Source organism: Misgurnus anguillicaudatus, chromosome 20 (assembly GCF_027580225.2).
Source record: "Misgurnus anguillicaudatus chromosome 20, ASM2758022v2, whole genome shotgun sequence".
Classification (NCBI taxonomy): Eukaryota; Metazoa; Chordata; class Actinopteri; order Cypriniformes; family Cobitidae; genus Misgurnus; species Misgurnus anguillicaudatus.
Window position 1 is genome coordinate 18,020,270 of NC_073356.2, and position 26,389 is coordinate 18,046,658.

At 39.7% G+C, this 26,389-nt stretch overlaps 1 protein-coding gene and 1 long non-coding RNA gene across 2 annotated transcripts in view; one reads left to right on the forward strand and one right to left on the reverse strand.

The window, feature by feature from the left end:
• Positions 1-26,389, reverse strand: part of ptp4a2b (protein tyrosine phosphatase 4A2b) — a 35,328-nt gene that overhangs the window by 7,704 nt on the left and 1,235 nt on the right. The window contains exons 2-4 of the mRNA XM_055219795.2: positions 1,875-2,147; positions 1,484-1,592; positions 1,303-1,395 (exon numbers count right to left, since the gene is read on the reverse strand). Coding sequence (XP_055075770.1) covers positions 1,303-1,395; positions 1,484-1,592; positions 1,875-1,879 — 207 coding nt within the window. The 5' untranslated portion in view covers positions 1,880-2,147. The remainder of the gene's footprint in view (positions 1-1,302; positions 1,396-1,483; positions 1,593-1,874; positions 2,148-26,389) is intronic.
• Positions 10,400-18,718, forward strand: LOC129455122 (uncharacterized). Its single transcript, XR_008648234.2, has 3 exons — positions 10,400-11,192; positions 17,430-17,574; positions 17,731-18,718. It is a non-coding gene; the product is annotated as an uncharacterized lncRNA (long non-coding RNA).

The window sequence follows — 26,389 nt, forward strand, 5'->3', positions numbered from 1 at the left end:
AAGATCAATCAATTGTTAACACCCCTAATCCGGAATTACAGCCACGTTAATAACATATGTAAGAAACCAAACCATTTGAAAATCGGTAGATGGTAAGATGGCCGCCAGGTGATGACGTTAGAGACTCCGCTGCAAGACATCTAGCCTTTATTATACATAGGCTATCTATGGTTAGCACAAGCAACAAAAGCCTGATGGCAGCTTGGGGACAAACGTGGCCGTTTGCAGTGCATTAAAACGTTATTTTAAAGCCGCATCCGCACTTCATTCTCAAAATGAATAGTTTGTCTAAAGTGATGTATACAAACTATGTAGTACATAACAATCAGAATGCGGAGTCATCTCTTCATACTATATAAACAGCAACGTGATGTCTGCTGTATTTTCCTCTTCTTTTGTTTACTTCCGGGGTTCTGTTGGAATTTACAGCACGTTGATTCCGACCAATCGAAAAGCAGTTTAGGAAATACGTTCAAAGACCCATGTAGCCAACTGCATTTTGGTTCCTTCAAATAGTCCAGACCAAAGCAATCAGTATGGTGTAAAAGGGAACCAAAACTGCAAAAAGCTCCAATGTATCATTTTTTGCCTTCAGTATGGACCACATTAACCGAACTACAGATGTGAAAGTACCCTTATTGTTATCGCCTGGTGATGTGAATGCTAATATAGTTATCGTTATAGTTATAGTGTGAACGGCCCTTTAAATCTGTAGCTGTCTTGTAACATGTACTAGTTACAGGTGATCAGAGATGGTAAATAAACAAACTAGGCGTTTCCAGTCAGGTTAGGAAGTCATATTGTTCCTTATGTCTAAAGTATAAATAAAGTTTTCTAGGAATGAGATGTGTCTCTCTTACACACACCCTCATCCAGCCCCATGTTTTGTTGGCAGGTGACATCAGTAGGGCTGTGGGTAAAACAACCTACATGACCAGAAGGGCACAGAGGGATTTTTATATGGATTCCTCTCATTCAAATCACTCATCGGAGCAGAAATCACACAAATAAAGGCAAAACAGATTTCTGCATCCTCTCACACAGTATCATGTGATCCTGTCTGTGAAATTCAGATTAAGTCTTAAAATCAAATTCTAAGAGCATCAAAGTCTGATTTCACCTTACTCAGTCAATATTAAAGATATCAAGGTTATATTTTCACAAAATGATCTTTACATTATGTGATTTTATGAATTTTTTTTTAGCTGGGTGTTTACAGGCATTGTCACATATTTACACTTAAATGGAAATAGATCTAAGCATTTTATGAGAGTTTAAGGAAAATGCACACACAACACTTACCAGGACCTGGATGCCCTCTTTCTCTACTGGTGCCTTGTCATAGGTGGCTTCACATACTCTCACCACTGTGTTTACCCCAAACTTCTTGAGCTCCTGAGGAGGAAAGGTGACACGTGTAAGAGAAGACGTTTGGATTTTCCTAACTGACAAGGTAAAACAACATAAGACTGAATAATCTTACCTCAGTGAACTTGTTGAGAGTGGAATTGGTGGGGTTGTGCGTGATGAGAAACCTCATGCATTCGTAAGAAATCTCGACAGCGGCAGGTCGGTTCATTTTGGCAAGACGTCTTTAAAACAATTATAATGAAGTACTTATGATTCCTGTTCCTTTGTTTTTCTTTTTAAAAGAATCTTTGGCTCAGATGTCAGCAGTATGAAAAAATAAATAGACAAAAACTGGGTGCAATGAAGGGAGGACACTACACTACTGGAAGAACTAACAAAAAGGAGACTGAACTAGTCCACAATGTTCAAGGGATGTACAAAAAAAGCGATGAGAATCTTGAAAGGAAAAACAAGGAAAATGGGAGACTATCCTTCAGTCATCCAATAGACACAATTGAGATTACCCCATTCAGGAGGAGAGTTTCTGATTGGCGACAGGGAGAAAATACTTTAGGGAGGAAGTGAGGCGAGGCAGATGACTACGCGTGATCCCAAGAGGGTATAAGTGAGACAGACGAGACCCAGTGTGGTGGCTGTCAAGGGGGCTTCTGGGTAGCGTAGTCCCGAAGGTGGCTACAAATTCACTTGTCCACGAAGGTGAGGTGCTGAGCCTGGCAGAACTCTCCGCATACGGTCACAAACGCCATATATGTGCGGTCCGAATCAACACGGAAACACTGAAAAGAAAAAAGAAGATACGGTGAGAACAGGACACAGTGTTTTCAGTGCATTTCAATTCAAAGATGTCCTCTAAATCCCTGCAAACATCACACTTAGGATGCTACTCCGTTCAGCTTTGATGGGTGATTCACGCCTGCTGTTGTGTGAACCAGACAGCGTGACTCGCCCCATTGAGAAAAGCAATTTGAAACAGGCATGTGATCACAACAGGTCTAGGACATCAAGACTCCTACACCCTGAGGTGACAATGTTCTGTGTCATGCAGATGTAAAATAAATCTTTGGTGTCCCCAGAGTGCGTATTTGAAGTTTTAGCTTAAAATACCATATAGATAATTTATTTTAGCATGTTAAAATTGCCAATTGATAGGTGTGAGCAATAATTTGCAGTTTAGTTACTGATATGTGCAATAAATGGCAGTGCCGTGGTAGAATAGTGCAGATTAAGGGACGGAATTATTATAATTAGATCCCCTTCTGACATCACAATGAGAGCCAAATTTTAATGACCTATTTTTTAACACGTTGCAGAAAATGGTTTACCAAAATTAAGTTACTGGGTTGATCTTTATCACGTTTTTTAGGTTGATAGAAGCACTGGGGACCCAATAATAGCACTTAAACATGGAAAAAAACAGATTTTATAATATGTCCCCTTTAAATGCACGGGAAAAATGCAGCGAAAGGCTAATAAGACTGAAGCAGACATTAAAAGACAATACAAGGAAGGTTTGTTCCTGACTTTCTGAAAACTCAAAGGCAGTCACAAGGATTAGAGCAAGGCAGAGCTTCAAACAATCTCAACTCTTTCACAGTCCCACGCTTCTCTCCTTAGCAAACCACCTCCATCTTCCATGCACAGATTATTAAAAGGACACTTATCAAAGTAACCAAGTCATCTTGGCTCTCTGCACTATAACAAACTGAATAACCACATTAAGCGGAAAAAAACAGGACACACAATGCAAGCTTTCACAATGCGATACTGGACGTGTTTAAACAGACAAAAAGGAAACATCAGAAGACTTGGACTGTCAACAAGCTGCAATTCTCTAAAGGAAAGAAGCAGTCTCGAACTCCAGATCCAACAGATTCAGCTGAATAGATAGCAACAAAATGAGAAGTGGCCCCTTCACAAGAAAAAAAAGACTAGGAATGTGATTACCTTATCAAAGGACTAGTACACCAAAAAGACCTTTTAAAAAGCTTCTCTAGGGGCCAGGTGGTGAAATGATGGTTGAGAAAGGATACTGAGCTCCCGAAAGAAATACCAGAGACGTACAGGTATAGCAAAAAGCATTGTGAATAGGCCTGAAAAGATGCACTGAATATTGATGCATTTTAAAGATTTCTGGGCCAGGAACACAAGCATGTCAACATTCAGGGATGAATGCCAAGTGCACTCTCAGGCCCTTTGTTACACCTGGTATTAAGATGTTTTGGTCAATCAGATCACAAGTGGACGGGAGGGACACATTCCCGTTCACATCTGGTGTTTTTAATCTCTCTCTTTTGTCCACTTTTGAATGCTTCTGTCCTGATTAAGGGGATGGTCTATGGGCGAGTCCATCTGCTTTCATTAAAGGAGTGTGTAAATTTTTAGTGGCGAGACTGTAAATTGCAACAATGGCTCAGTCAACAGCTCAGAGGACAAACATGTCATAGTCTGAGACAATGTAGTGACAAAACTCGCTCCGTAGAGCAGTTTGTCCATTTAGGGCTACTGTGGAAACATTGGGGGCGCGAAATGGCGACTTGCCATCTATACACCACTGATAAAATAGTTATGTACCGCATTTTCCAGACTTCAAGTCACACTTTTTTCATAGTTCAACTTCTAGTCAGATGCGACTTATACGTCAAAATTAATTAATATGAACAAAGAGAAATAATTACCGTCTACAGCCACGAGGGTCCGCTCTATGCTGCTCCTGTATTTATGTAATTCAATGGATTCAGTGATGTGGAATGATTTCGGGAGCTTGTTGAACTTTATTTGGCTTGTCGTGTTAATTTAGCCTATTCAGCCTCCCAGGTATGTTCTATATGGCTATTGTGTTTGGTGAATAAATGGTAATGTTGCGTTAACATGTACAGACACCTATCCGAACTGCTGTTCTGTGCTATTGTTTAGCTGAATAACTTGCCTTTTCCAGATTAAATGTCTGTTCCTGGGCTTATATTTGTAACTAAACTGAAATAAACGGAATGTATAGTTTATTGCGACTTATTTTTTCCTCTTCAAAACGCATTTCTGACTGATGTGACTCCGGAGCGACTTATAGTCCGAAAAATACGGTATATTAGTTTGAATTTCTGTCAAGAGATCCTCCTCTCCTAAATGTTACACAATGCACCTTTCAAAGTAAGCTGGGTTTAGCACCTTTAAAGTTAATGCGCATTAATATTATGCTTGTGTTGTTTGTAAACAAGCCAAACAATGTTTTGTACATGTATAGTAATTGTACATGTAATTGCATCCTGCATTGGCTTGTTTTAAAGGATTAGTCCATTTTCTTAAAAGAAAAATCCAGATAATTTACTCACCACCATGTCATCCAAAATGTTGATGTCTTTCTTTGTTCAGTCGAGAAGAAATTATGTTTTTTGAGGAAAACATTGCAGGATTTTTTTAATTTTAATGGACTTTAATAGAGCCCAACATCCAATACTTAACTCAACACATAACAGTTTTTTTCAAAGGACTATAAACAATCCCAAACGAGGCATAAGGGTCTTGTCTAGCGAAGCGATTGTCGTTTTTGACAAGAAAAACAAAAAATACGTACCTTCAAACCACAACTTTTCGGCTAGGTCCGGTCCAGCGCGACCTAACGCAAATGCGTAGTGACGAAGGGAGGTCACGTGTAACATATATAAAACGCACATTTGCGGACCATTTTAAACAATAAACTGCCACAAAGACATTGTTGTATGTCAACTGATACTAATTAATGTAGGAACGGTCCTCTTTCAAGACGCTTGTAAACACTGGTGCGGAGTTTCGCGTTCGTCCTCTGTGACCTCTTGACGTCATGACGTATTGCGTGGGGTCAGCTGGCGCATCACGACCGGATCTAAATGACGATAAGTTGTGCTTTAAAAGTGTATATTTGTTATTTTTATTGTCAAAAATGACAATTGCTTTGCTAGATAAGACGTTTGGGATTGTTTATAGTCCTTTGAAACTCTGTTGAAAAAAACTGTTAAGTGTTGAGTTAAGTATTAAATGTTGGGCTCTATTAAAGTCCATTAAAATTAGAAAAATCCTGCAATGTTTTCCTCAAAAAACATAATTTCTTCTCGACTGAACAAAGAAAGACATCAACATTTTGGATGACATGGTGGTGAGTAAATTATCTGGATTTTTCTTTGAAGAAAATGGAATAATCCTTTAAATGAGACAATGGCCCTGCTTACATCTGGTATTAACATTCATTTAGGTGATCTGGTTATCACTGGGCAACCAAGACAGATAACCATTTACATCTGTTTTAACAATACATCTTCTGTGAACACAGAAGGGAACCCGCTCAGCCGAAGGTAGTTTCCGATTTTCCACTTGTGATCAATTCACCCAAGATGAGTGTAAATACTAGATGTAAATGTGTGAAATGTAAAGCTTGCTTAGTTTCCATGCAGTCAGCAACCAGAGATGCAGCTGTCTGAAATGGAGCTTCTCCGCAGGGCCTGTTTCCTCCTGCTCTACTTTTACCAAGAACTCATGCAAATCACAGAGCCGTATTTGCAAGCCACTCCTGTAATTGCTACTACCAGAACAGATGGAGAAGAAATGTGTGCTAAGTAACAGATAGGAGGAAGAGATCAAAGACTACAGAGAATGAATGGGTTAAAAAAGCAATGCAACTTTAGGTTTACAGAGTAAAAAGCTGTGGTACCAGGAGCTTTCGGTCTTCTAGACCAAACTCATTTGAAACCCACTCACAATTACACTTTAAGCATACAGAGGTCACACCTTAAACTAGGCAGAACTGGAACAGTCCAGCAAGACGTTTGGTTTCTCTTTAACATCGGAGGCGAGCCAGTTTAAAGCCTCCGCTGTGTCACATGTACACCCTGCTTAGTTCCCCTGCTGGTTGTACAAACGTTCACACATCAGCCGCCCTGCGCTTGAACGAACAGACAATAGAATGAGGACTGGAAAAAGGAAGACTTCTCAGAAATGACAGTTTCATGTTGCCCACTGTTTTGTGCAATACTGGTGCTTGTTATCTAGAGAAGAGGTCAATAGGTACACAGCTCGAGCTGTCGATCACTCCTTTTGCTCTTTTCCATGCCTTTCAAAGCTTTCTCCATCTGAAGCAGTCATTCTCTTAAAGCCTTTCCAGCTGGGAAAGTTTGAAAGGCCAGAAGCTTGCCCTCGTCACAATCTATGAGTGAGGCGTACACAGTGATAATTAGGACGCTATCTAGGAACACAGCAGCCCAAACAGGTGATAAAGCTGGTACAGACTCTCAGCTTTTACGTAGCATGACTGAGCACATCCCACACTGTAAGAGCAGAGATGTACTCTTGACATTTATTTAGATAAATTATTTTAAGTGAATTCTGGGAATTTCACACTTCATGAAAATGCATTTGCAGTTAGTTAGCTGTTCTGGGTAACACGTGAAGTGTTGTTATTATAAACAATATGGTGATGATGGGCTGCCTAATGAGTGTATGGGTAAATATGCTAACTACTTGTGGCTTTTTATATGGAGTTAGATAAACAGCACAAACCATCCATATAGCATATCAGTATGCGCAAACATGCTTAAGGCCAAAGTATAGTCAAATTTTTTATGTGTACGCAGGGGTCCGCGTACAGTGCGCATGACGCAATTTTTGTCATTACAAGGGCGCGTCCCGCTGGATTATTGAAACCCTGTGTACATTGCGCGCCTGTGTTGCGCATGTAGGATGTAGCCCAGGAGATGCATTGCATTTTGTCGCTATGCACATGCGTCGAACATCTCTGTACACGTACGAATCAAATAAACTATATTTTTTGCAAGGCTGTGTGTTCGACCGTGCACGTACGTTCGCATACACATAAAAACAGCTCATAGGGGGCATGCACACCAAAGCTTTACGGCCACGGATGGCGCATATTTTCAATTGTTTCCAATGGAAACGTGGTGTTTTCCGTAGCCTGTGCGTAGCTCTGCGTAGCCTGACGCACACCTCACAAAATTTTTAACAGCGCGTCAGATCTACGCGGACCGCAAGCACTGTGATTGGTCCACCAGAACCCCTCCCGTCAGGTAAAAGAAACTGCGTCATAGGTATTTCCGTTTGTGACGGTGAAAACAAAGATGAGCCAAGTTGAGGAGTGATTTAACTCAAACTGCATCAAAAGTCGCTGTTTATTTACTTCCATCATTGCTGGTCTTCTCAAATTATACACAACAAGTTGCTGTTTCTTCCTCGTTTGTGGGTTAACTTGCTTAGCTTCTTCTTCTGTGACTTCTGCTGCTGCTACTGTGGTTACACGCGTGGATACTGCCTACCAGCGGCTGCGCGTGTTTGCACGTCGACGCGGACGACGACGCAAAAGTATAAATGAAAACCGTCGCGGAACCTACGCCGTCGCTGCTACGCCGTAGGACCTACGCACAACTATAACGAGCCCTTAAGGGGTTGCGCAAACCAAAACTTTAAAACGCAGCTGTTAACGCCTTAAGGACGCCGAATGCCAGCTGTTTTTCCGCCGAGCGCTTTGGTAGCTCTGATACTTGAGCTGTGAGCCGGTTGGTTGCTGTGGTAATGTCCCGCCCCTTCTCCATTGTGATTGGATTGTCGTGTAAGAACTGACATTGACGAGCAGAGCTTTTCACCCAAAGGTGAATCTCTTTCAAATCTCGACCCTCAGCGCGAAAAAAACCCGCTAGCTGCTTGTTTATTTAAAAATGCAGAGTTTCCATTGGAATCGATTGAAAACATGCACCGGCCGCGGGCGTAGAAGCTTTGGTGTCACGCCCCCTAAGGGGTTATGCATACCAAAACTTTTAAACGCGGCTGAAAACACCTGGACAACGCCGAATGCCAGCTGTTTTTTCAGCTGAGTGCCAGCTTCCTTCAGCTGAGCGCTTTTGTAGCTGTGGTAATGCCCCGCCCCTCCTCCACTGTGATTGGACAGCCGTGTGAGAACTGACATTGACGAGCAGAGCTTTTCACCCAAAGGTGAATATTTTTTAACTCTTGCCGTTCAGCACTGAGCACGGAAAAATCGCCAAGCAGCGGTTTTCAGCGCGGAAGAAAACCTCTAGCTGCTGGCTTATTTGAAAAACACGAGCTTCCATTGGAAACAATTGAAAACATGCGCCGGCTGCGGGCTTAAAAGCTTTGGTGTACACGCCCCCTAAGCGTCGAGAGTTGAAAGAGATTCAACTTTGGGGTAACAGCTCCCCTTATCAATGTCAGTTCTCACACGCCGTCCAATTAGGGCTGTGACGGTTAGGATTTTTTTCTCACCGCGGTGAAGCATCAAAAAATCACGCGGTTATGCGGTTAACCGCACAACACTAACCCCCCAAAGCCCAAGCGACCCCAAACCAGACCCCCCCCCGCACCCCCCGGCAAAGCATCGGGGAACAGTATTCTTATTTATTATTAAAAACATGAAATAATATGTATTTCCATAGCTTTTTATATACATGTTTTGAACGTAATAGGAATTATATAATTTTTTGTCATTGTTTATAACCCATTTTGTACAATACATATCATAAAATAGCAACCTGAAAAAAACTAGAAAAAACATTCCGAGCTTAACATTGTTTCTGGTAAGCAAAACCTTGATTCCAATTTCTTTAGACATTTTTAGAGTGTTTGTCGGGTAACACTCCGTGCATATAACGCACTCCTCCAAACGCAACTGATTGAAGTTGAATCATTTATTGTAGAATAAAATGGATTACAAACAATGACAAAAACTGTTCCATAATTCATATTAAACCCAAAAGACATCGAAAATAAATACTTTTTCATGTTACTATAGTTAATATGTTTCATTAGAATTTTTCAAAGCAGATACAAAACGAAATAGCCTATTGCATCATGCCATAAATAACGGCGCAAGACTTATGGACACTCCAATCAATGCTTTCATTTTCTGTTGTCCATTTACAAAATCAAGAACGTAATAAGAGTTTTTTGATCCTTAGCTGGAGAAATTAGTTAAACCATTAGCGAGTCACGCTGTCAGTATGTTAGCGCTCACCTGCATGACTGCTGTGCTGTCCCTTTGGTACTTCGCTCATCTCGCAAAAGTCTTGGAGATTTCCAACTGTCGTTGCTGGGCGGAAGTTTTATGCTTTACTAAAGGTATGTTTGGTGCTCCCAAGTCCGACAAATGCCACATGATAGTTAATCATCAAAAGATTTGATTTTAGATAGTAGCATTTCCTCGCTACCATAGTCAGACATGTCTACAGCCGATTGCGCTATAGCCTTCATAACGATAGTTGGCATGTTTGCCCATTATAGTTTTAAATAATTATGCTATTCTTATCATTACCAACGCGCATTTCATTCTGCCCGGACACCTTCTTGCACCTGAATAATGTAATGCGCGTGGCTGTGAGATGCACTTGAGATTTAGTTATTCGCGCAGTGAGTGAGTTGGTACGGTTCCATGGCATGCAATAAATATCAGAGGACCTGGGCATGACGCGCTTAAAGAAATGGCTTCATGTTTAAGAAGATTGCACCCGTGACAGTAGGCTATTTGTGTGCATTTAATTGAAAATTTTCGGTAGACACCAAGTACTGAACCTTAGTAATTAAATAATTTTCTGACACGCGCACATAATAAACCCCTATATATGTTTAATCCGCCCCCCCCCCCCCTGCGTGGAAAGCTGTTTTTTTCTCTAGAAGCCCTGAACACAGGATGGAAGACAGTAAATTATGATTAACAATGACTTTTGTGTATAGTTCATATCATACAGAATATGACTTCTGTAACTTTCATCAGCAAAATAAATAAATAATGAAAATATAAAAAAGTGCGGTGATGACGACGATGACCTCAGCACCGCGGTAGTCATCTAATTACTGCGGTGATGCGGTGACGCGGTTATCGTCACAGCCCTACGTCCAATCACAGTGGAGGAGGGGCGGGACAAGTATCACAACAACTAACCGGCTCACAGCTCAAGTATCACAGCTACCAAAGCGCTCAACTGAAGAGAGCTGGCACTTAACTGAAAAAACAGCTGGCATTCCCCGTCCTCCAGGCATTTTCAGCCGCGTAAAAAGCTTTGGTGTGCCATGCCCCATACTCCGCCCTTTACCCTGCCAATTTCCAAATGCTCCTTATCTAGTATAACAAAATACTGGGCTTTTGGATGGCTAATATGCCAAAAGCAAAGCACGGATCCCTCTCAAATCCCTCTGATTTAAGCAACAAATCCTGTTGAGACACTGGAGTTGTGTCTTCATTCAACAGAATAAATCCAATCAGTAACCCACAGTAGATATGGGCCAAAGGGCCTGTGTCTGCATGTGGAGCATGCAAAGAACATGCATACAGATCTAGACGCAAATTATTGACTCACTTTACAGAAATGTATCATATCATCCTTTTCCATTCCCTAATATTATACAATTATAATTAAACACAAAAGTTTAGTTTACAAGGGGTTTGTAACATGCATACATAACACGTGACCTTACAACCACATCCAGACAAAAGTCACTCCAATTTCGGTAAAAACTAAACAGAACTCAATCCTGTCCAAACCAGTACATGAAATCACAGACTTCCTGTCTAACTAATTTGAACTCAAATGTCATGCAGAAAATCTATCCCATCCATATCATACTTATGAACCACTGAGTAGGTGGCTTTGACTTTTGCTCTCAAATCTGAGCTACTGTCCCAAAACTTAAACAGTATGAAAGTCAGCTGCAAGGTCTCCCTCTCTCCTTCACAGCTGTTGGGGAATGACTCTAAAAGGCCTTGGGATGATGGACGGAGATAGTCATGCAGAACGAGAGATAACAACTCTATCAGCTCACACTCTGTACTTACTGTAAGTTACCACACATACACACACACACCAGACTACAGTGTCTTTCTCTTAAACAGTGTAAGTTTCAGCTGTAGGATCTTAACACAACTTTAACATAATTACCACGCACAAATGTACTCCACCCTGCTAAGAGCAAACATCCAGCCATGCATTAACAATTCACAAAAAAAACCCTTATCTCTGACACATACTGTTCCCACCCCAGGTGCTCAGAAAGTATGCATGAAAGTAACAAAAATTTAGCCCAGCTCAACATTATCGGAAGCACATGCATGCTGATCATCCGTGAAACTGTGTGAATGTTTTACTCACAAGTGCCAATTTTTTAACCACAGTGTGCATATGCAGACATGACTTAGTCTTGCTTGAACTTCTGCAGCCTTAAACACGCCACCCTGTAACTATTGTTACAAACACTCTTCTCGCTACAAACTTTGTTGAAGAAATCAAGAAGTGCATAAGGAAGCAATATGTGAAGATGCATAAGCTTAGATCTGCCTGACATGTTGCCTTGACCATGTACTACAGTTACAGGTTATGCTGCACTGCCTGTGAGACAAAAAAACACGTGTATGATAAGAGAGGATGTGTTGCAAAAGTTAAAGTCCAACTGGGGTTGTGGGATCTGAGCAGGATGAAAGATCCAGGGCCAGTAAGTAAATACCAAAGTCAGCCAACTGTACTCCACCTCTTAAAAGGTTCATATGCACGGTCACACAGGTTTTCAAAGGCCATGCCACAAGCCATCATATCATAAGATGACAAAACAGCTGCCAAGATGCTTTACTTCAAATGGTATGGACTGTACTGTATGATAAAAAACAAGTTAGATTAAGTTGGGCCAATACAAAAAGCACACCTGTGAAAAGAGGTAAACATTCCTTTACCAATTATCATATCAAGAAACTACTGCTTTTGCATTAAAAACCACTTGAATTAAAAATTAAGCACAGAAGCCTGAATTATAGTTTGTTTTTTACGGATACGCGGGGGTCAGCGTTAGTGATAGACCGAAATATCGTCCGGACGATATATCGGGCCGATTTTTTATGTGTATATGTGGCTGCTGTGTTCGCCAAATTTTTCCAGCATTATTTACACAGAGTGCTGGAAGCCGCAAGCGATTGCAGGTCATGTGACTAAAAACAACCAACCTTTCCATGACAACATCAAAAGCTCGGCCTAACAGCTGATCATAGCTGCACAAAGCGGGTTTTATTTCTCATCTCTATATATCTATTTTTGTAGTAGTAAAGTGCTAGAAATCAATATCCTTTGCTGATAGTTCCTCGTCATTGTGGAGAGTGCAGTTCATGGTTCCATGGCATCCTCACCTGTTTTTACTATTTGTTAAATATAGTTTTTTTAAGTTCAACAAATGTTACTTTTTTAAATTGAGATTTGTAACATTTGGCATCGTGTCATTTTATGATGTAAATTGAGTGAGCAAAAGCAGTATTGGCTCCAAATATCGGCTCAAGAAAATTGGCAGCCTGTATCGGTCATCAGCTAAGGCTGATGAAACAAAAATCGTTATCGCCACTAAAAATATCCATATCGGTCGATCCCTAGTCAGCGTACAGTGCGCGTGGCGTAAATTCATCATCAGAATAGTAAGAGTGTACTGTACTGTACATGAGCATGTAGTATGTAGGCCAGTAAAGGTTTTGCAGTTTGTCGCAAAGCGCATACGTTGAATGTATGTGTATGCGCATGAGTCAAACTATGCTTTGCAAGGCTATGCGTTCGACTCTGCATGTATGCTCACATTAGGGCTGGGCGATTTGACCTAAAATCAAAACCTCGGTTAATCTAACATTTGACATCGGTTACGATTAATAAACGATTATTTTTTTGCCTCATAGTTCCCTGACAAGGTTGGAAAGTTTAGGGCACACCTTAAATCAGCCTGCAATGCAATTATTCACATTTTTCCCAAAATAACTGCATTACTGAAAAATATTAAATAGACTTAACTCTATGCAGATGTTGCATGTCATTATGTACAATTGATGAAACTTTCAGAATGGGAAGTTATGAACCAAAGAATCATACAACCCCCATGACTAATTATAGACATAAGATACATACATAATAAGTTGTATCCAGATAGCATATTGTAATGAGATGAGTAGGGAAAAATACATACTTGGACTGTATCCTTTACACGTTTCTTGTATTCAATCCATTTTTTCTTAACTGGGCACTGATGTCTAAGCCATTTATTCTCATCTGTAATGCTTTTGGTGTTAATGTAGACTAGAAGTTCTCCCGTTCTCTCTCTCCGTCATCTCTGAAGTGTCTAATTAAACTCACGCGGGCGCGTCTTTTCGCGATTTTGAGTGAGTGAGATGTAATGACATTACCCAGGCTGCTTAGAGACCCATCGGTAGATTAAACTGAACGCGTCTGCGGTAAAAATCCGATCGCGCATTCCGTATTTTTGTCACAGGTGCCTGCACATTCGCGAGTACTTCTTAAAAAAAAGTACTGTGCTTCTTTTGGGCACTAGATGATCCTGCTGCTCAGTTAAACAGTGTTTGAGTTCTCCTCCATGTTTCGCTGTGCCACTGACAGGACGGGGCGGAGTTACGCAACATCACACGCAGCAGTTTGTTTTTAAAGGTAAAGTATTAACAGGATTAAAAACCGAAATAACCGACATGATAAAATAATGTCGGTTAGAGGTTCTGAATTTCGGTTTCGGTTATTTTTCGATTAATCGCCCAGCCCTAGCTCACATACCCGTAAAAAACAAACTATGCTTTGTTTTTTGCATTTCAGTACACTACAGATAAAAGGTGAATCTATCGACACTCATGAGATCAGTAAAATAAGGCTTGGCTGGGCAGGTGTGACAATATCACTGGCATTAAGCTGCAATTCATAAGAGATTCATGTTGTTTTACTGGCAGAAATGAAATAGTTTTGAGCTTTGATTATATATGTCCAACGTGTTAGGTTGAAAGATTAACCTACATCGATAAGATCGCAATCAAATTATGCACCCATGATTATACACCCTAGGTAAAATCACATTACACATTTAACAAAAATTACCATACAGTATATCATAATAAAAATGATGAACTTTGTTCCTCTTGCTTGCTCTAGCACAGACAGCCAAGAGTGTGAAATCTTGAGATTAATAAATACTAGAAAGGCTACCAGCGCCATTCTTAGAAAAGAAGAGGAAACGATTGTATGGCTTTAAGACAGGATGACACTAGTGCTGTGTTCAAAATATCGATACGACGATACATCGTCATGGACGCCTGACGATGTGCGCATCGATACAGGACCTTCAGTATCGATTCGGATGCACTTTTAAAAGTAACGTGACGAATCGCTGTTGATCCGTGATCCACATGGAAAGGATGCATGTGTCCCGCGGAGTAGGCTGAATAGAGTTAAAGGTAGCGGGGTATACTTTCACTTTGCATGTTTGTCTCGCTGGCGCATGTGTCTGCATAGCGCGCCGCGTACTCGCGCTCTCTCTCTCTCTCATGCGCGCGTATTCAGTATGAAAGCACAGATATCTTAGCCTATACTACTGCAAAGGGCTTTATTAGCCACTCTCTTATAAAACTGTACTATTGCATTTGAGAAGAAACACAACAAAGATTTGCATGTGAAAAGTGAATGTCTGGAGAAGAGATACAGAGCTACTTCAAACTATAACTGTCACATTAATAGTCTGATTTCTACTAAATAGTATTAAGTCTGACTGCATGTTTATAAATATATTCATAGATATAGAATAATGAGAGACAAATATAATGCCTAGAGTAAGGCACCATCTTTGTAAAACTGCTTTTTAAAAAACATAAGTTAAGTACTAACTCTGAGATTTTAAGTATTTCTATGAGTTACCCCAGAAGCTAATAAATGAATGTCAAAAACACAACTGTTACAACACTGCTTATTCAATGTACAATAATCAGATGATAATAGTAATAATAATGATGTTACTAAATTCTAAACAAAAATGTTATTCAAAATAGTCTTGTATCGTGATGCGCATCGTATCGGGGCCCTTGTATCGGGATACGTATCGTATCGGGAAATTGTTGGCGATACACAGCCCTAGATGACACTGTGATATGTTACATGCTCCATCTTACCAGGTGTTCATTTCTGGCTGCTAAGAGGAAAAGAGATCTTTATGCATAATAAACATATCTTCACCACACCATGTAGAAATTTAACAGACAACAAAGAACACAAAACAACCTATGGACCACAAGGTCTTTGGGTTGAAGTAGTTATTTACGGATTTAAAAAGCGCTACCGATTTGGACTGTGGCACACTTTATCTCATTAGGGGCTGAAATAAAAATCTGTGAAAAGCATACTCAGTTGCCTATAAATACACCTGAGGTATACACCGAATACCACATACATTCTTGAGGCCGGTCTGTCTACATTCCTTAACAGTCTCACAGCAGAGCACTTGGGAAAGATCTCTGCTTTATACAGTAGGGCACTATGAAATCAGTTTTATATTTTCCAAATTCCGTTTAATTTATTCTCAAAATCCGTGTTTTTCTGTTTACATTTTTCTGTTTAATTGTCGACAACAATCTAAGATTTAACTAGGGATGCTCCGATCGATCGTCCGATGATGCTTGCTATGCATCTCAATGAAATACGGTGAAATGTCGCTACATCCAAAAGCTAGGGGGCGATCTCGTGCAGAAACTCAATATGCACTTCAGATGAAGAACCACACACAAACGCAGCCCCAGTAAATAGCTTAAGGATATTTATATTGCTGATCTTCAAACCTTTTCAGGTATTTTCATGATAATAAAGAATATTTATAATAATTATGTTTGACGAGTGAGCTTTTTCAAATACATGTTATAAACGACTCAAACTAACAGTAGTTTCAGATTGATAAGGACTTACTGATCAAAAGCCATAGTACATGAAATAGCTGTCGTAAAAACTGCATTTGAAAATAAATTAGAATGGATTTTAAACATTACTGAATCCAAAATTTGCCAAATTCTCTGCAAATTCATTCCACGTTGTACAGTAAATTCCATTTGTATCCTTGGATTCCACGATTTCGTCCGTGTTTTCCGCATCGTGAAAATAATAGGGCCCCAATAGTCATTTATTCACCATGGATAAAAGCTTTGTCTTCCTGTACCAAATGATATGTCAGCTGTGACGTTCAGTCAGCCTCTAGTAACTCCCTTTACGTAGAAATTTCCTTTATCATTCACATGCTTGACAACTGAGTAAAGCCTGATAAATGATGTCCAAAACATACGGCTAGCCTTCCAAAGAACACTGCAAAAGTTAAGACTGATAACTGACCTAGTCCTTTAATAGAAGAAAAATAGTCAACCACTTACACATTATTGAAGGTGTTTCTGAATTCCGATGTAAATTTATGCTTGCTTTCAAAGGACATGCCTGATAAAGAAATAAAGTTTTTCTGTATATAAAAGCAGTTTCCACATAAGTAACTAAACAGTCATTGTAAATCCAAAATCTGCCATATGCTCAGTCCATGTACTGCAAACGCTCTGCTTACACAACGCATGCATGTGAGGTTTAAAACAGACATTACAATTATCTGATACTGGACTTGTCTGATAAAAATCTGGGTTTTCCTGCATTGAGTTACTACAAATTACAATCCAGAGAGTGCAACGATTGTTCTTGTAACTGTGGTGGCGCTGTTTAGTTTGCAGCACAGTGATGCGCTGACTAAACTTTAAGGAATTTCCCAAGAGATTTTTTACATGATTTTTATCAGACACCTGTCGAGTACCAGATAATTGTAATGTGTGTTTTACATCTCAAGTGCGTCTGACATGTTTTTTTTATCAGACTCTTAATTGATTCTGCCAACAAACCAGTTTTTCTGAATGGCCTTAGGCCAGGATTAAGTGGATTTGAAGCTAAAGTATTTGATGAACGTATAATGCATGTCGAGAGCATTCGGTTAATATCATTGTCTTAGTTTTGATGGAGATGGTGTTTAGCAGCTTTTGTATTTGACCTCCTCATATGTTTAAGGGTCAGTATATTATTATTTGTCTGCTATGAAATTACAGACCATCAAAGCTTTTTAATGAGGGACATGCGATCATTTGTTTAAGTCAGCTCCTGCTCCAGACAAAAGCTTTTAATTCTTAGAGCATGTGCACTGAAAATGCATTTAAATTTATATATTGTGTGTGTGTGTGTGTGTGTGTGTGTGTTTGCTTCCAAACCCAGGGGCTCAAGGTAGTGCTAATCTCACTCTACAAAAAAGCCAATAAGAGAGAGCCAAAAGCCATCATCATTCTTCTGCTGTACTTTGCCATGGTCACCGTGTTCCTCAAAGCAGGGAGCCATTTTAGATGGGACTAAACTTAATAAGGTAGGCTATATATTTATACGCACCTGTTCCTTTTACCTTTAGTCAAATAATTAGATAAAATATAAAATCAAAAGACTTATACTTCAAAAACAAAGTAAAATGAATAAATGTCCAAATGTATACAGTATTTTTTCATATTAGATGTCTCATCACCAGGCCAGGCGTACAAAATCCGTGCCCGGAGATTTCCACAGATTTTACCGCGCATCACTGACAAGCACAAATACCGCACACCTGTGTGTGTTTGTGAGCAGCACTGGCCTATGTGATGGTTTTTAAAGATAGAGAACACAAACCACCTGAAATGTGAGATAAATAAAACGTATTGCTAAGAAGTTAAAGAAACCTTACTTGTCTGTGTTGACTAAATGATGAGACAGACAGCTGCACTTGATCATTTCAAATCCGTTTGCAAGACGAATACTATAAACAATAATATATAAAATGTCATACAAAATATAATACTATGGTCTTCAAATGCACAATACCTGTTGGTTCACAATGGTTCAAGTTAATTCAGATGTGTTTTTGTATATTCAGAGACTAACTCGATTTATATTGTATCCCTTAAATAAAAGTAAATAAATACGTTTTGTAATACCCCCCAATAAATCAGATCGTTTTAAAACTTTTAAAATCATTCCACCAATTTATGCAGATTCCGTCTGGCCCTGCTCATCATCAACCACAACGTTTGGTCTGCTAAACATCAAGAGGGAAGACAAGAAGTGGCTTGGTGGAAACTCCGCTAAGGGGGCGGAGACTTTTGTAAATGCTGCCACAAACTTGCCCACTTCCTGTCAAGCTGTAGTTTACACCATTGTGACTGTAAATCTTACAACGTGACTCAAATAAGGGAGGCACAAAGTTAATGTCATTTAACCGAGACATAAGAATTGCTTGTCTTCTGACAAGCCACATCATGCAGTTTCTATCAAAGCCATGTAGAGTGAGCAGATGTCTGTCAGGTAGTGATCAGACTGTGGTGAACACAATGCTTATTGTCATGTTTGTAATGCTGGCTCAAAGTTGTCAGGAAAAAAAGTGTCAAATGATGTACCCCAGCTGTCACTAGGGCTGAAACCTTTCAAAAAGTACAGCTATGCAGTTCATATTAGTAGTGAAGTGATAATAGTGATATATTGCGGTGGGCGATAATTTGCCCGATATTTGGCCTTTTTTAGTGGCATCAGCTGATAAATCTTTTCAATTGACTAGTAATCTTTCTGGTTCTTAAATTTGTTGTTTGTAATGAAAATACACTCAAATGTAAAGCCAGTCTCAAATTGATCGCTTTGATGAAGAGGAAAGCGGCGCAGTCACGTTTTCCATGTGGTTTTAGACCCAACATGTGAAGCAAATGTAAAGCAACTGTGCGTATGTGCTTGGCAATTTCGGTGGCTCCTCGAGCCGAGCCCCGGAGCACACAGGGGATCGGCGCATATATGTGTTTAGTGTAGCACTTCCACTCATGAAACAACAAGTGAGAAACCTTTTTGGGGTTATAATGTGTCCAGCCGTGCTGAAAACGCGTTCTGATGGTGTACTGGTAGCACAGATTGATACTTTTTCGCAACTTTGAGTGACCAAGAGAGAACGCCCGTTTCTCAATCCGAAGGCTGCAGCCTCTGGAGGTCGCATATGCAGGCTGTATGTAATCAAGACTGGTTTATTATTTTCAGACATTTGCAAGTCATAAGCATATTACAACAATGTATGATTAACAAAGAATAATAGTCAACTTTTATCAATATGTGACCCTGCTTGTTAAAACCCAGCTAATATAATTATTAATTTTATGAAATAAGACAGTCTTGATGAAGCTACAGCCTTCGGATTGAGAAACGAACAAGATCTTGCCTCATTGTTCCGCCACCAAGCCATCGGGTCATCACTGATATCAGTTGCCTTCCCTTGCAAATAGCGCATTAACTCCCCGTCTGCTGGCACGTTGTGTCTCTCCTGATAAGTTCGGTGTGCGTTCACGTGCTCTCTGTTTCTCAATGAATTGGGTGCGACACGAAGCAAGCTCTGTGTCACATTGTATCCTTCCATGTTTCTAAACTTGAGGAGAGTTTTTTAGAGGTCTTCTTCACAGAGGACCCGGGACCCGTATGGTTCCGTTTTATATTTTAAACGGTCAGTCATGTCCGGGTCGGTCCTAGTTTAATTACTTCGGGTCCGAAGTCTGATTAATAGTGTGTGTAAAACCAGAGTCGATCGGAACCGCTATTTCTATAATAGAAATTATAAACATTATAACACCAGTCACATTTATAATCTATAGACCTGCACTGTTTATCATTAAAGTCGCAATGAAATTGAAATGAAAAACTATATATATTATTTTTTTAATATTGTGGGATTATTAACAAATGACTTATCTGTGAGCTTCATTGTTTTTTAAAAATTCGTGTGTGCTCATAATCTTTAATCAAAAATGTAAATCTCCTCCCCTCCTCAAAACGATCTCTCTTCACTTCCGGTCAAAAGTATGGCAGGTGGGCGGGGTCCGGGAGAGGATCGCAGCGATTAGCAATTAGCAACACGACCCAACTTCAAACGATCCAATCAGATCTCGATGGACAAATTCAAATCCAGCCCTGCCTTATTTCATCTCAAAAGCCGTTTCATTCGGATATACGTCACCACGGGGAAAATAAGGCAATCGCTACTTCCGTTTCATGGCGACTTTAATATAATATACATATTATTGTATTCAATAGAGTTTGATAAAAAGGGTCATCTAATTACTTCATATATCAGTGCAAAAACAGTAAAGTGTTTATGTGCATGTTTTTTCATTTGATATATTTGTATATTTATATATTTATAGAAGAAAAGTTTCTTGTAAGGCATTTCGTGAAACTTTTGTGGAAATCACAAAAAAATGCTGGTGGCCAACTTAAAAAAAAAGGCTGGCAGGGAATGAGTTAAAGGTTACTTGCCCTAGTGACAGCTGGGGTACACATTTTGACAATTTTTTCTAACAGTGAAGAACAGATACCTCAACAATACAATACTTCAACAGACCTGCTAAAATTACAGTGGGAAAACTGGGAGTCATGCTGTTGCCAGTTGTGTAGATATTTTAAAGAGCCTGCTGTGAGGCACAACTCTGTCCATGATTGTAAGCTGTGAAGCACTACCAGTGACATTTAACATGCAGGCAATAAGAAAGGCTGTAAAGGGGCTGTTTACACTTGGTATTAAGATGTGTTTTCGTCTATCAGATCACAAGTGGACGAGAGAGACACATTCAGTTTACACCTGGTATTTAAATCCGTCTCTTTTGTCCACTTTCGACCGCCTTTGTCCTGATTACTTTGAGGGGGTGGTCTGTGAAGACGTTGGACGAGTCCCTCTGTTGTTGTTTAAATGAGAGCGGGAGTAATGACGGGTTTAAATTAGGGCTGGGCGGTATATCGGATTTAGGGGATATATCGATATGGGTTCCCGACGCGATGCGGAATTAGCCCATACCGTTCATATCGATATGGTTTAATACAACTCAAGCGCGCATACACGCGCTCTGCACGAGCCCGCTCGTCACAGCAAATACGCGACATGGAGAAGCACGCAGAAACTCTGTGACGCTTGGATGCGCCTCATGAATGTGGACATTCAAAAACTGCGGCTGCATGCACTCGGAGGATTGTAATAACTGAGTTCAAGACTAAAATAAAATGTCTCCTCAACCTGCTTTTACAGAGAGATCATTGGAATAAAGTTACCGCTGCATATGTGTGCTTTCATTCCAACAACATGTCTGACGCTCCATCACAACACCTATTTATCTAACACGCTATTGCAGTTATTTCTCATCATCACTATTATAGCAATATCAGGTGAGTGATACTGCGTTTATACTTTAGTTCGACGGGACAAATACGTAGATAAAACAGAAACTCCGAAGGAGTTTTATTTTGTGGTGAACTTTTTCCTCAGATTCAAAGCCCAGTATAACAGCCAGAAACAAGTCTCCGTTATTTAATTTTAAAACGTCACTTTAGAATTAGTAACGAATGATTGTGCTGCTTCATTGAAGCTATAAGTGTGAATTAATGAGATTATTATTAATAAATAATAAGGGAGGATGTGTGTGAATGAAACAAAGACACTTTAAATGTGCTGAATGTGTGCGCATTATATTTTCAGTTTGCACGTATAGTCAATCAGATTCCAGAACCACATCTGTTCTATAAACTTAACTAGATGAGGTTAAAGTTTGTGAACAAACTTTATGTTGGCTTGAGAAAGCCTAGTCTGAGAGTAATAGATGGAGCTGCAGTTGGGGCAGTTAAGTTAGTTGGGGCAGTTAAGTTAGTTGGGGCAGAATTGGGCAGAATGGGGCAGATGGGGCATTTGTGGCAGATGGGGCATTTAGGGTAGTTGGGGCATTTGGGGCAGAATTGGATAATTGTGCCAGACGGGGCATTTAGGGCAGATGGGGCATTTAGGGCAGTTGGGGCATTTAGAGCAGTTGGGGCATTTAGGGCAGTTGGGGCAGAATGGGGCAGATGAGGCAGTTGGGGCATTTGAGGCATTTAGGGCAGTTGGGGCATTTAGGGCAGTTGGGGCATTTAGGGCAGTTGGTGCAGAATGGGGCAGATGAGGCAGCTGGGGCATTTGAGGCATTTAGGGCAGTTGGGGCATTTAGGGCAGTTTGGGGCAGATGAGGCATTTAGGGTAGATGGGGGATTTAGGGCAGTTGGGGCAGAATGGGGCAGATGAGGCAGTTGGGGCATTTGAGGCATTTAGGGCAGTTGGGGCATTTAGGGCAGTTTGGGCAGAATGGGGCAGATGAGGCATTTAGGGCAGATGGGGCATTTAGAGCAGATGGGGCATTTAGGGCAGATGGGGCATTTAGGGCAGTTGGGGCAGAATGGGGCAGTTGGGGCAGAATTTGGTAGTTGGGGCAGATGGGGCATTCAAGGCAGTCGGGGCAGAATTGGGTGTTTGGGGCAGACGGGGCATTTAGGGTAGTTGGGGCATTTGGGGCAGAGTTGGGTAGTTGGGGCATTTAGGGCAGTTGGGGCATTTAGGGCAGTTTGGGCAGAATGGGGCAGATGAGGCATTTGGGACAGAATGGGGCAGTTGGGGCAGATGAGGCATTTGGGGCATTTATGTGTGTGTGTGTGTGTGTGTGTGTGTGTGTGTGTGTGTGTGTGTGTGTGTGTGTGTGTGTGTGTGTGTTTGTGTGTGTGTGTGTGTGTGTGTGTGTAGTTGTGTGTCTATGTGTATTTGTGTGTGGTTGTGTGTCTGTGTGTGGTTGTGTGTGTGTGTGTGTGTGTGCATGTCTGTGTTTTTGTGACAGTATGTTATATATAATTTTGTGTTTGTGTGTGTAATTGTGTGTGTGTCTGTGTGTAGTTGTGTGTCTGTGTGTAGTTGTGTGTGATTGTGTGTCTGTGTGGTTGTGTGTGTGTGTCTGTGTGTGTGTGTGTGTGTGTAGTTGAGTTTGTCTGTGCTATTGAGTGAGTTTTGTGAGACAGAGATAGACTGAGAGAGGTTGAGAGATGATGTAATGTATTTGTATGAATGAGAAGACAGTTAGAATTTGAAAATAAACACTCAGCCTAAACATTCTATGAATGTAAGTCTATGGGACTTTTTTGGGATGTTTGATCGGACGGTTTAGGAGAACCGTAAGTCCGATCCCTTAGAAAAGATATAGCAACTCAAGTCAGATCAGACTGAAGGTCTGTGGAAAGTTTGGTGGCTGTAGCTTGAAAGCTCTAGGAGGAGTTAGAGTTAGAAATTTTTAGGTCAGAAGAAAAAGAAGAATAAAAATAAAAATAAGTTTAAGTGCAACAACAGTATGTTGGCTTTCTCAAGCCAACATAATTATTTTGGATCATATGTTTTTAAGTTTTGTCCATTTTTGTGACTGGAATACACTGTAAGGACAAAAGGACTGTGACACCCCTTCTAATGAAGAGGATTGACTACTTTAGTAAATTCTGTGAACACAAATCTTAATGCTACAGACAGTTCAGTATATTAATGAGAATTGTGTGTTTCTAATTTTATGGATAATAATTTCAATAGTATGGGCAGGACACTTTTCTATAATTATAATTATATTATAGATTAAAGATCATATTACATGATAATGCCCATGTGCATAAAACAAAGTAAAAAAAATAAATGATTAAGAACTTCACTGGTTTGTATATAAAGTTAACTAAACCCAGGTAAACAACTTTGGTATGACAAACATTTACCACCCATCAAGGACATGAGCATACAGTCATTTCAGGTAAGATAAAGGCTTTAACAAAGATAAATTTTAATATGGTACTGCATGGTATATAATTTTAGTTTTGATTTGAAGTGGAATAGATAGTTTATTAGGGAGTGTTTACAACTTTATGGTACAACAGCAACAGCCACAAAGATTATAAAGGCTTTGACTTTCAAGTAACATTTTTATCCTTTTTGTAAAAAATACCGGATATATATCGGATACCGGGATTCCTAAAAAAAATACTGGGATATGAATTTTTGCTCATACCGCCCAGCCCTAGTTTAAATGGGCACAAACTAATATTATGTCAGAGTAGGGCTGGGCGATATGGAGTGAAAATTATATCTCGATATATTTTGCTATATCTCGATAGCCGATATATATCTCGATAGCTTTGCGTGGAAAATACCCTTCCCAAAAAACTACTGCAAAACAAATATGTCAAAATCCACAAGGGCTTTTTAATTGAAGTGCAAAAGAGGTAGTTCACGTAGGAACAAAGTGCTTCTGGAACATTTAAAAAATATATAAAAAAATTATACTTTAACTAAGAAAATACACATTGTCTTCTTTTTATTAAAAAATAAAACAACTCAACTTCAGATATTAAGTTTTTGGTAGACGTTGACAGTTCTTAGTATTTTTTCTGAAAACCCTCAGGAGATAAGGGTATTTATCCTGGAATGACAGGTTTTAGGCGGGGAACACTTTAAAATAATGTTCATTAGTTAACATTAGTTAACTACATTAGTTAACATGAACTAATGATGAACTGAAAATATACAGCATTTATTAATCTTTATAAATGATAATTTCAACAATTACTAATACTTTATTAATATTTGGTTAACATTGGTTAATGCACTCTGAACTAACATGAACAAACAATGTACAGCTTTATTTCTATTAACTAACATTAACAAAGATTAATAAATACTGTAACAAATCTATTGCTCATGGTTTGTTCATGTTAGTTAAAACATTAACTAATGTTAACTAATGAACATTATACTAACGAACATACATCAGTCGTCTTCTCTGTCAGTAATATCCGTGACTGATGACATTTACGCGAAAAAGAAAGTATACGGAGAAACGGACATTAAAGCACTGCCACCTTTTCACTGTCACCAGAGAGAGACGCGCGTGGTCGAAGCGCTTCACGCAACGAGAGAGAGAGAGAGAGAGAGAGAGGCGCGCTGAGCGCTCACAACAATGAATTTAAGCCGTTTTAAATAGTAAAATATACATGTAAACAGGAATCATGGAAGATCTATTCGAGATGGCCAGTGTTGATTCCGCGACGGGCGCCGCCATGTTAAATGAGAAAACACGCGAGGGGAGGAGGGACAAAAGCGGGGAGGCGGGGGCGAGCAAAGCACACAGAGAAGGCAAAGAAGCAAAGTGGCGAAATCAGAATTTAATATAAACATTATATCGATATATATGATATGTCAAAATCCATTTCGAGTTTTAAAAATATATCGATATAGTTTGAATATCGAGATATCGCCCACCCCTATGTCAGAGTCCACTGCTTGTGTTTGAAACATGCTGCACAGTGTTTTGTACATGTATATGTAAGAGGTTTCTCTGATATTTCAGCGCAATTGATGAAATAAGATCGCACATCTTTCACACGCTCACAAAATGAAACACGCAAAGATCAGACGATTTAGTTTTATGAATGAAAGCCTAAAGATAGCACTGTAAATTGTGTGTTTGCGCTATAAGTCAGAAACGATGCGAAACATTGTGCTCGGTACATCACATTGGATAAATAGACTTTGTTCGACCACAAAGCGCGTTTACACTACAAAAGCAATCCGATCGAAAGTGTTCTCGACTACCTCTGAATGTGGTCAAAAGTGGACGAGCTCAAAACATTTTGAACATCGTTTACACCTGTCTTTAACGTCATTAACTTGTGATCCGATCGACAAAAAAAGCATCGTAATACCATGTGTAAACTGCCTCTAAAAGATTCTGTTTATCCAAAATGCTACAAATTTGGCTACAAATAAAACCTTATGTTATATAATAAAATCTATTTTGAGTCACACTGTCAGTCTTTCTTCTATTCGTTAATATTATTACTATAGACGGTTTCAATCGAAACAACATAAAAAACTGCTTTTGGGCCCAAACTTAACTTGCGGTAGACTTCTGCAAAAAATCTATAGTCTCTAGATCAGATTATTCCTGATAACATGAAGAATTAATCATTCAAATCATAGCTAAAGCATATCAATCATTACACCGAGAACCACATAAGCGTTGCATCTGCCCATTAGGTTACTTTTCCAACAGATATACAAACAAATGAATAATTTTTTATGTAAATAAGAGAAGATCAATGCTCCAGATGGTAAACCAATAAATACCCTTGGCAGCCATATCAGGTGAAAGAAAACACAATGAACAATATTTTACACAACTTAAAAAGTGCACATATCTCAGCACTGGAAAATTGGTTCAAAACATGTCCTAACTAACACACCCTATTATTTTTTTGTTTTTACAACTACTATCAGATGTTTGGCTGATATGCCTGTATATACCATT